The sequence below is a fragment of the Polyodon spathula genome, chromosome 17 (genome assembly GCF_017654505.1).
Source record: "Polyodon spathula isolate WHYD16114869_AA chromosome 17, ASM1765450v1, whole genome shotgun sequence".
In the NCBI taxonomy this organism is placed as follows: Eukaryota; Metazoa; Chordata; class Actinopteri; order Acipenseriformes; family Polyodontidae; genus Polyodon; species Polyodon spathula.
Window position 1 is genome coordinate 37,056,182 of NC_054550.1, and position 11,847 is coordinate 37,068,028.

At 47.9% G+C, this 11,847-nt stretch overlaps 1 protein-coding gene across 1 annotated transcript; it reads left to right on the forward strand.

The window, feature by feature from the left end:
- Positions 1 to 616: 616 nt before the first annotated feature.
- On the forward strand, positions 617 to 11,643 carry LOC121330018 (tripeptidyl-peptidase 1-like). The gene is made up of 13 exons (XM_041276218.1): positions 617 to 721; positions 2,337 to 2,408; positions 2,794 to 2,933; positions 5,007 to 5,157; positions 5,816 to 5,937; positions 6,324 to 6,502; positions 6,675 to 6,873; positions 7,162 to 7,350; positions 7,846 to 7,918; positions 8,541 to 8,661; positions 9,126 to 9,284; positions 9,716 to 9,850; positions 10,617 to 11,643. The coding sequence occupies exons 1-13, from the start codon at positions 711 to 713 to the stop codon at positions 10,752 to 10,754; spliced, it is 1,689 nt and encodes a 562-aa protein (XP_041132152.1). The 5' UTR covers positions 617 to 710; the 3' UTR covers positions 10,755 to 11,643.
- Positions 11,644 to 11,847: the final 204 nt, after the last annotated feature.

The window sequence follows — 11,847 nt, forward strand, 5'->3', positions numbered from 1 at the left end:
ATTATCAGATCTCTGTGAATTCACCCCCAGTGTTAGCCTGGATCCCGCTTGCACATTATCAGATCTCTGTGAATTCACCCTCAGTGTTAGCCTGGATCCCGCTTGCACATTATCAGATCTCTGTGAATTCACCCCCAGTGTTAGCCTGGATCCCGCTTGCACATTATCAGATCTCTGTGAATTCACCCCCAGTGTTAGCCTGGATCCCGCTTGCACATTATCAGATCTCTGTGAATTCACCCCCAGTGTTAGCCTGGATCCCGCTTGCACATTATCAGATCTCTGTGAATTCACCCCCAGTGTTAGCCTGGATCCCGCTTGCACATTATCAGATCTCTGTGAATTCACCCTCAGTGTTAGCCTGGATCCCGCTTGCACATTATCAGATCTCTGTGAATTCACCCCCAGTGTTAGCCTGGATCCCGCTTGCACATTATCAGATCTCTGTGAATTCACCCTCAGTGTTAGCCTGGATCCCGCTTGCACATTATCAGATCTCTGTGAATTCACCCCCAGTGTTAGCCTGGATCCCGCTTGCACATTATCAGATCTCTGTGAATTCACCCCCAGTGTTAGCCTGGATCCCGCTTGCACATTATCAGCTGACAACCGTCACATGACAAGACGGAGCGTTCACAAGACAAAAGGCAAAGCAGGTTTAAGGAAGGACATTGCAAAGCGGTCGTCTGTTCACTAGGACAGCGCCCACAATGAGGAGTCTGTGAGTATCAGGCTTTTATTATTTTCCAAGAAGAATATTTAGCATGATGTCTTTTCCATGTGTACTGTAGAGCTCATTTTAATAAGTGCAATATTAATATACGCGCATTTAAATCAATGTCCGCATCACGCCGGTGACAGTGTCACTATACTTACAAAACATCAACGCAAGAGGCATGAATTAAATCGAGGCATTTTATTAACGACCGTTCGCGCGAGTCATTTGTAGTCTTTTTAATTAAATTAGCCCAGTATGCGTTCTACCTGTATAATCCCCACTGTGTTGTTGCTTGTTGTTAAGCGACTCTACAGTATTGTAGTGTTTGCACTCGCTTCGTTGTTTGTTGAATGGTGAGCATTGCACTAATGACGGCCCGGTTAGTCCTGAATTTTCTCTGAATAACTATTTTGTTTTCATTGCTTTATATTACGCACCGAAGCATAAATAATGTAATTGTAAAGATAAGGCTGGACTCGGTAACTTGGTCATAGGCCATTGCGTTCATTGCCTAAATTCCCAACGATAGATATCTTTGTTTGTTTTTACACAATTGCCTGTTGTTTTGTGGTGGAGGCATTTAAAAACAAAACAGACCTGTCCTGTTGAGCTAGCAGCTTTTCTGAAAAGGTTAAAAGTTGCACAGCTCATAGACTCCCGTAATATTACAGTGTGTCTAATAATAGAGCACTCCTCATCCACACCCTTCCCTGATACAGCGTGTCCAAAAACTGAGCTCCCCTCACACCCACACCCACACCCTTCCCTGATGCACCAGGTCCAAAAGCTGAGCTCCCCTCACACCCACACCCACACCCTTCCCTGATACAGCGTGTCCAAAAACTGAGCTCCCCTCACACCCACACCCACACCCTTCCCTGATACAGCGTGTCCAAAAACTGAGCTCCCCTCACACCCACACCTACACCCTTCCCTGATACACCAGGTCCAAAAACTGAGCTCCCCTCACACCCACACCCACACCCTTCCCTGATACAGCGTGTCCAAAAACTGAACTCCCCTCACACCCACACCCACACCCTTCCCTGATACAGCGTGTCCAAAAACTGAGCTCCCCTCACACCCACACCCACACCCTTCTCTGATACAGCGTGTCCAAAAACTGAGCTCCCCTCACACCCACACCCACACCCTTCCCTGATACAGCGTGTCCAAAAACTGAGCTCCCCTCACACCCACACCCACACCCTTCCCTGATACAGCGTGTCCAAAAACTGAGCTCCCCTCACACCCACACCCACACCCTTCCCTGATACAGCGTGTCCAAAAACTGAGCTCCCCTCACACCCACACCCACACCCTTCCCTGATACAGCGTGTCCAAAAACTGAGCTCCCCTCACACCCACACCCACACCCTTCCCTGATACAGCGTGTCCAAAAACTGAGCTCCCCTCACACCCACACCCACACCCTTCCCTGATACAGCGTGTCCAAAAACTGAGCTCCCCTCACACCCACACCCACACCCTTCCCTGATACAGCGTGTCCAAAAGCTGAGCTCGCCTCACACCCACACCCTTCCCTGATGTGTTCAGATTGGAGCTTGCTTCTATGCCGGGTCTCACTGTGGTTTCTGTTTCATGTTTTCCTGTAAAGGCTTCCAGCCCTGCTGTTTCTCTTGAGCTGCCCTGTCAGATGCATATACCTGGAGTCTGACCAGAACACCTCGTGAGTAGATTATTCTGGGTATTATCAGGCTCTTCCATTGCTCAGCTTCCCATTCTTCTAGCGTGATTACATTCACTTTAACTCAGTTACACCCACCACACACCTGTTGTACTGAATGTAACTTATTTGAGGGTAGCAGAAAAAACCCTGAAATGGCTGAAACAGAATGGGATTCTCCAGGTATTCCCTTGATTGTTATTGTGCCACATTTCCACCCGCTGCTTGGACTGCTTTTAAAAGTGATAACATGTTGTTCGTTTGCTTTTCTGCACAGACACCCTTTTACCATTGTGTAGACTGACCTGCAGACAGCAGTACATCTCATCCCATTTACGTGTGTGCAGTCTGCATTGAACCTGCCTCTCGTAATCTCTCCCTGTGTTAGCATCCCTGAGGGCTGGAGCAATGCTGGGCGTGTGGCAGCCTCTGATCAGGTTCAGCTGACCTTCGCACTTAAACAGCGGAATGTGAGAGAGCTGAGAGAGCTGCTGGGCCGGGTATCGGACCCGGATTCCTCTCAGTACGGTGAGTCTGCCGTGTGATCCGGTCAGATACCCCCCCGCCCGTTTCAGTACCAGACAACAATGCCGTCTAACCAGGGTTCGGTAGCTTAAATACTTCCCCAGGTCCTAATGTCTTCCTGCACATAAACACCACTGGCTAGATGAGGTCTAATAAGCCCCTTCTGCTCACTGAATGAGTCTGTAAGCAGTGTTTCTGTTTAGCAGTGGAGCTGTGCAGTGATAGTGTGCAGTGAAGCTTCTCTTCCTGTAGAGCAGCTGTCCACAGGTTTGACACTTACTGGAAGCGCCGGTTTCACAGTACTTACTAAGCATGTGATGTTTCCTTGCACACGCTTCAGGGGTGTGGATTGCGTACTGAGGACAACAGGCCCTGTTTTCAGGTGCAAAGGTAAAGGAAATCTGTAAAAAAAAAAAAATACAAATGCAACCATATCACACTGCCAAGTAAATGCCAGTCTTATTCTGTCCAGATGATTACGTCCATCTCTGAAAGCTTGCCCTTGCTTTTGCACATGATTAAAAACAACCGCTGACTAGCTATTTATACCCTGGGCAGGGGATAGGCTTGTGCTATACCTCTTGTTTTTATTTATATTACTGAATTAATGATCCAAGCACAGACTGTCCCTCTCTCTCATGCACCAGAGGTGATTGTACAATGAGCAGGATATTGCTAGCAGTTTTGGTTTCCTTTTGCAGCGCTAGCTGCAGGTTTGACCTTTTTCTCGGGGGTTTCACACTAAGCATGCAGTTTGTCTCTTCACATAGATCAATAATGCTGATCATGGCGCAAAGTCTGCTAGAAGTGCTTTGCAGGGGAGTTGTTTGTTGCTTAATTTTTAGTTTCAGATCCTCTAAGTATTTCACTCGTGTTGATAGGAGGTCGCACCCCGCTGAGTACAAGCTGTCTGAGTGCATTGTTTTCATTGTGCGCAGATGAGATTGCATCCAGTGCAATGAATATCCTCCTCCTTCAGCAACAAGGCAGCTGCGTCTGAAACTGCTGTGCAAAACGTCCTGCATCGGACAAATACTGTTCTACAAGAAATCTTCTTAAGCTGCGCTAAGTAGCTCTTAACAGTGTTTTAATTCACTTCATTTAATTGATTACTCCTTTGTTTTAAATACTGTTTAGTTAAAGCATTAAAATGTGACGTGCTTCAAACAGTGTTCCAAGTATAGGAATCACATTTACCCTTCTGTAGGTGTTGAAGGAGCAGATGCTGACCAGATAAGACAAAAGGAAGCCGTCCTGGAACAGCAGATTAACACAGTGAACGCCACACACATTCCACTACACGCCCGACCAACACCGTACACCCCACGTGCACGGTACTGTCATTGTTGTTGTACGCCCACACACGCATTCACCCGCACGCACGCCCAACGCCTTGCCCCCACTTTCACACACGCCTCTGCCTCACCCGTCATAGGCAACCTCCCGCAACGCAACGTACGCATGCCCGCACGCCACACACGTACCCACCCACACCCACCCGTCCACCCTCCACGCACGTACGCACCGCACTCCGCCACTCAACACACCTGTCACGCCGAACACCCGTCGTCACACCCCGAGCGTCTCACGTACGCTTCCCCTCAACGCCCGCACGCAGGTCCGTGTGGCCACCCGTCCACCCCACGCACGTAACGTGCACACTTCATCGCAATCACACACGCCCGCCAGCGACACTCCACCCGCAAGTGCCGCACGCCAGGCCAAGTGCCCGACACGCACAGGCGCCGCCTGCACACCCCGTCCACCCCACACGCACGTACGCATGCCCACGACTCAACGCAGTTGCCCTTGGACACCCACCGTCACACACCTGCCGCCACCTACGCATGCCGCCTGCACGTACGTCAGCCCGTCACGCACGTAATACCCACGCTTATGCCCGCAGCTACGCCATGCGTACGGGGTGCACCCCGCGGGTGCGCCCGCACGTGCACGTACGCACGCGGGCTATGTGCGTGCGTGCGTGCGGGCGTGCGTGGTGTTTCAGCTCGGTGATTCTCTTCCCCGGTGCTCTTTTGGAATGACTTGCATGTGTTCTGTCGCTGCTATCCCCAGGTAAGTACCTGTCCCTGGAGCAGCTCTCCGCCCTGGTCCAGCCCTCGGAACTGACCCAGAAGGTGGTGTGGAGGTGGCTGGAGAGCCATGGAGTGCAGGACTGCCACAGCGTGGAGACCCAGGACTTCTTGCAGTGTGCCATGCCAGCCCGGTAAGGACAGGGGCTCCTGCACAAGCCCTGCAGCCAGCCTGGTAGACAGGAGGGGGTTAATCTTGACATTAATCACACCTGCTGTGATATGAAATTGCATTGAAAGACAATTCCAAGTAATCCAAAGTATTAACATAACACTATTTATGTTTCATAATGCTAGCTAATGTTTAGTGTACATACATTTACTTGCATGTAATGACAGTTTGAAAATATTTGCTTACGTGTAATTGGAAGTTTGCCATTTTAAAATAACAACTTAGTTTTGAATTGCTGTTTTTGCTATATTGTAAGCTTTCACGTTTCAGACTAACAAAGGTAACTTACTGAGCTATATTATTAGGTTATCAGAAGGGAAATGTCTTTTGTCGAGTACTTCTTGTAATTGTCACTGGTAGATGACATTGTGAATGTTTTGTTGAGACGCTACGGCAGCCGTCTGCAGCATGTTGGGGTTACGATGGAGTCCAGCCTTTTCAGATGCAGTAAGTTATGTGCTGTCGGCCAAGGACTGTGTTCCAAGCGTGGTCTAGTAACCTTGATAAAGTAACCTTGATAAAGTAGCTTTTCTCCACACAGAAATACAATCTAGGGAGCAGCTCAGGCAATATGATCCAGCTCCCGCAGTGAATCCTGTTTTTGTTTGCTTTGTCTCCAGCGTGGCGGAGAAGCTGCTGCCCGGCTGTGAGTTCAGCCGCTATGTGAAGGGGCATCAGTCACTGGTGAGGTCGCCAGTCCCATACGGGCTGCCTGACGAGCTGTCTGAACACCTGGACTTAGGTAACTAATCACACCAGATAGGGACTCCCAAGGGAAGGAGGCAAACGCACAGAACCTTTTAGTTATGTGTCTGGCCAAAAGTGTATTATTATTATTATTATTATTTTATTTTTATTTTTTTACTTGCAGCTGGTCCTGAGTTATTTTTAATGTAACACCACAGTGTTTTAAATTTGAAAATGGATCCTGTAAGGAAGGTGTTGATTACACCATTCTTTATGATCTTACATGAACAGCACCCTGAGGAGCAAGCCCTTCTGTAGATAAATGGATTGTTGTGTCATTGCGTGTAAATCCATGCATTGCCTGATCTTTTTAAACAAGCCTGGCAGTGCATTTCCCCTGGGTGTCTGTGTACTGTATGAGCTTCCTCTGTCTGCTCACAGTGGGAGGAGTCCACCGATTCCCAGACTCGAAGATGGCCCTGAGGCGTACTTGGGCCAATGGGAAGAAGCAGAAGGCAGAGTTTCACCTGGGGGTGTCACCCTCCATCCTCAGGCAGCGCTACAACCTGACAGCCAGCGACGTGGGCTCCTCCCAGAACAACAGCCAGGCCGTCGCTCAGGTGGGTCGACCCGGCCGCAAGAACCTTAAACCGGTTCAGTAATAATGGAGCGAACGCCAGGACTGCTGCGGACTTCAAGGACTGGCATTCTGCACCCTTGTCATCAGACCAATCATCTAACAGCCTGCATCTGGGACTTGTATCTGAGCCCCTTCTCCTCTCCTCTCTGCAGTTCCTGGAGCAGTACTTCCACCCTGCAGACCTGGCAGAGTTCATGAAGTTGTTTGGGAGAGGATTCAAGAACCTGCCCGAAGTGGAGAGGGTCGTGGGCAAGCAAAGGTGCAGGAAGGCAGGGCTCGAGGCGAGCCTGGACGTGGAGTACATCATGAGCACTGGCGCCAACATCCCCACCTGGGTCTTCACCAATCCAGGTAGGAGGGCTTCGCTGTGCAGCATCACACTTGTGCCACTTCCAGTATAAAGAAGCCTCTTAAGTACCAGTCAGGCATTAAGTCTGTCCTTGTCCCAGACTCTGATTGCAGCCTCTTGTGCGCGTGTCCTTGTGCTGTGTTTTAAAAGCTTTAGTCTTCTTGTCTCAGACAAGGCTTTTGACCAGGTGGATACAGTGCAGTACGTGTAGAACAGTGTGTTTTTGATTTCTTCTTGTTCCCCCACCCCGCTGTACCTCCAGTGTTTGTGTTGTCCTCCTGTGTTCCCAGGCAGGCATGAGTCCCAGGAGCCGTTCCTGCAGTGGCTGCTGTTGCTTAGCAACATGTCTGCGGTGCCCTGGGTGCACACCATCAGCTACGGGGATGACGAGGACAGCCTGTCCCAGGCCTACATGCAGAGGATCAACGTGGAGTTCATGAAAGCCGGCGTGCGCGGGGTCACCCTGCTCTTCGCTTCAGGTACAGCCCGACTCGCACACCACCACTAGCTCTCTCCTGCTCGCCTCTTTCATGCCTTTTAACTGTTTTTTCTTTCTCTCCCTTCTTTCTGTTTTCCTCTTTTCTTTTGTTATTTATTCCTGCTCGTACACTCGTGTGCTGTGTCGTAATCCTATGTCTCTCCCCTGACAGTGGACAGTGGTGCTGTAGTAATCCCATGTCTCTCCCCTGTCAGGTGACAGTGGTGCTGTGTAGTAATCCCATGTCTCTCCCCTGTCAGGTGACAGTGGTGCTGTGTAGTAATCCCATGTCTCTCCCCTGTCAGGTGACAGTGGTGCTGTGTAGTAATCCCATGTCTCTCCCATGTCTCTCCCCTGTCAGGTGACAGTGGTGCTGTGTAGTAATCCCATGTCTCTCCCCTGTCAGGTGACAGTGGTGCTGTGTAGTAATCCCATGTCTCTCCCCTGTCAGGTGACAGTGGTGCTGTGTAGTAATCCCATGTCTCTCCCCTGTCAGGTGACAGTGGTGCTGGCTGCATGAAAGACAGTAAAGGGGGTAACACTTTCAGACCCAGTTTTCCAGCCTCCAGGTAAAGCAATAGTCTGATTGATTCATCTGGAACGGGGGGTTCACAGGGGAAGTCTTAAATGTATACTTTTTTTGGATTTTGAGCATTGTGCAGATATTTCAGTAATTTAGTAAAAAAAAAAAAAAAAAAAATTAAAATGTATAAAAACACAAACTGCAGAAAATGTCAATCCAGGGCTCCTGCCAAGCCTGTGAAATAGGATGCATTGCTGCTGTAATGGATCAGCTCCGTGCATCCCTCTGTATTTATATGCCATTCTCTATTAAAGCTGCATGTTTACCATTGATTGCCAAGACCTGGCATCGTTTACATATTGTGTTTTTTGCGGAAGAGATCAGAGCTCCCCTGCTCTGTAGTGTGACAGTTCTTATCTTCTCACAGTGGAACCCGTGCCATCGTTTCCAATCATTTTACTGTCTGTGCTGTACTGTAACCCAGAGCACGTGTTAGTGCTGCTGGTACTGGTGACCCTTTTTGTATGCACCATTACTAAAAAGAATTGTATAAATTGTGCATCGTTCAGCCTGATCTCCTTGAGAGGTTCCTGTGGGCAGTGTTCTTCCTGTCTTTTTGAGTAGCTCTGTATATGTGGTTTAACAATCACTCCTTATTCCCTTTCCAGTCCCTACGTGACCACAGTGGGTGGGACATCTTTCAAGAACCCCTTCCAGGTCACTTACGAGGTGACGGACTACATCAGTGGCGGCGGGTTCAGCAACGTGTTTGAGATGCCCGACTACCAGGTGGGGGGGCCAGAGTAGGACAGCAGGGTTCCAGACTCGCAGCAGGGCAGGAGTGGGACAGCAGGGTTCCAGACTCGCAGCAGGGCAGGAGTGGGACAGCAGGGTTCCAGACTTGCAGCAGGGCAGGAGTGGGACAGCAGGGTTCCAGACTCGCAGCAGCCTCACACTTCACACACCTCTGGGAAATGGCCAATGGAAATGACACACTCCCCTGGAAATGGCCAGCCCCCTGCTGAATCTTTTCTGAAATGATAGCTCTTACCATCACAGCTGGGGAAAAACAACCATGTGAATGTAACAGGTTCCTGATTGCTCAAACCCCTGGCTCCTGATCATTCAACGTTCTTGTTTTTTTTTCTATTGTTTTGTTCACTTTATACAGTACGTTGATGCTGCCGTCCCTTTTGTTGTTGCCAGTGCAGGAGTTGTCCTAACCTCACTGGTGCTGTGCTCGCTTTTTGCAGGTAAATGCTGTGAACTCGTACCTCAAAGTAATGAAGGCTCTTCCTCCCAAGACCTACTTCAACAGCAGCGGGCGAGCTTATCCAGACGTGGCAGCTTTGTCTGATAACTACTGGGTGGTCACCAACAGAATCCCCATCCCGTTTGTGTCTGGCACTTCGGTGAGCGTCCTTGAAGATCTCAAAGAACCTCTCTTCTGGCAACTGTTGAATGCAACGTGCACTGCAGACGTTTCACCAAGCTTCAAGTCAAAAGTGATGTGACGGTGTTGCTAGAACTGTTCACAGGGAGCGAGGGGAATGTCCCCTGCAACTAGTTTGAATTTACTAAGTTTATTTCTAAAAGCAAATAATCTACATTTCAACTCGCATTGAGCAAGACTTTTAATTTGAAATGTTTGTCATTCAATTCACAAAGTTTCTCTTGGTGTTTTATAAATGTACCACTACCGTGTTTTTTATAGTTTTGGATGTACTGGTTTGCTTGAAAATCCAGTATGTAGCTGTGTAGAGTTTGTGGGCTAAAGCTTCCAAGCCATGGCCTGGTTCGTTGGGACACCAGTGCAACGACTTGTTTTGTTTGTTGGTTCCAGGCCTCGACTCCGGTGTTCGGAGGGATCCTGTCCTTGATTAACGATCACCGTTTCCTCAAATCTCTTCCGGCTCTGGGGTTTCTGAACCCGCGCCTCTACAAGCTGCAGGGAAGCGCCAGCAGTGCCCTCTTCGATGTAAGTGGAGCCAGGGGACTACTTTTAAATTCAGTGGAGAGAAATCTGGGGCTAAGAGATATGAATACAAAATCCCTGTGCCTGCCGTGCTGCCGCGGCTGGGTTTAGATGCACCTGGAGGAGCTGCTGCAGTGTATTTAACAACAAATAAAACCACACCCAACCTTGCTGCTACATACTAAACCTGGAATTCTGTTTTGCAGATATATAAAAGAACAGCAAGGCTGAGGTTTTTAGTCAAAGAGAAGCCCAGCAGATTATGTATTTAACAGTAGTTTGTAATGCAGTCTTGAATACTGATAGAGGCCTTAGATGAAACGCATGTTGCATGTTAACAAAATAGCTATGGATTCTGACAGATACATATCTTATTTATTTATTTTTTTACTGTGTAAAATTTTCAAATAAAACATGCCACCAGGTGGCAGTAAAGAGTAGGAAATAAGCCACGTTGTGCTGTCACGGTGCTGCGTTCTACCGAGTTTTGCAGAAAGCCTGGAAGTGATTAATGGAATCACAGAGGGCTGTAAATAAACATATATGAATATATTTATTAAATATTGCATATGCTTTTACTGGCAATGCAAGTCCGACAGACATACATTTGAGGGTAACCCTGATAGAACCCGGCTTGCACTGAAGTGACACTAGTAGAACATTCTCTCTTGAGGAAGGCCTCTGGTTAACAGGACCCTTTCTGTAACTGCATCAGGGATTTTAACTGAAGCAGGAGCACGACCCTAATTGTTCTGCATTTTCCCTGCAGGTGACAGAAGGATGCCACCTGGCTTGCCTGGACGAGCAGGTCCAAGGACAGGGGTTCTGCGCCGCTCCGTCCTGGGACCCCGTCACGGGCTGGGGGACCCCAAACTACCCCCACCTCCTGACCGCTCTCGGGGACTGAGAACAAGCTGCCTTGCAAATCAGGAGTCAACTGCAGAGTGTCTTGGGGGCTGGAAACCATGCTTTGAAAGAGAGCTTGCTTGTTTTCTTCTTCTTCTTCTTAATAATAATAATCATGTGATTGTTTTTTTTTATATGTTGACCAGACTTCATGGGGCGTGGGATGTGTGTATTTGTTTGGAAATCTCTTCAGTTAAAATCGTACCTGAGTTCAAACACAGAATAAACAGAAATGGTGATGGTATTAGAGGGGGAGGGGGGGAGGAATGATGAGATGTGCAGAAGCGGCAGTACAAGGCAATGGAGCAGGTTCTTCAATGAGGAGTAAGCGATGCAGAAAGAGGAAGGCATGGACAGGGTTTTCTGTGTGTGGTGGGGGTTTTTTCCAGTTTGTTTTCTGTTAGCCAAGCTTAATTAAGGATGGGAGAAATCTGATGGCTTTGTGCCCAAGGATATCATTTTGCAGTTAATCGGAGGAGACTGCTTCGAACTTTTGTGAAGATTTGTGATTTGATTTCCAGCTAAGTCTGCTACCGTCATTGTCATTTTCAGTAATAGAAATCAGGCCCCATTAACTTTAAAAGGATTAGAAATGTCAAAATGTACCTTTTTATGTAGGGCAGATTATCCTGCCCATCTAAAAAAATAAATAAAATAGCAACTCAAAGTTAATGCTGCACAATCAAATTGGTGCTTTGAAGAGTGAATCTTTTCCTGCTGAAGGCTGTGATCCCCCCTGAGAATTGTTATCTTGCTCCTGCGTGGGTACAGGTTCAAATTAGAAAAGGAGTTTGTGTTCAAATATAACTGCACTGACTGATCGGAACTCAGTATTTTTATTTTTTTTAAGCTTGATGAACAAGGTATTTTTTTTTCAGAATGATATTCTGTGGCTTAAATAATAAAATCACTTTTTTTTTTTTTTGGCAGTCTAAACAGGACACACGTTGCACTTTCTCATCATGAACACTTTAAGAACTGGAGAACTGAATCCCTGGCTGAGAAGACAGGGTTAGACACATTTGCATTGCAAACAACAATCAAAGTTTAAAGACAAGAGCATTTAATAATCATGAAACTTCTCAATCTCTCTC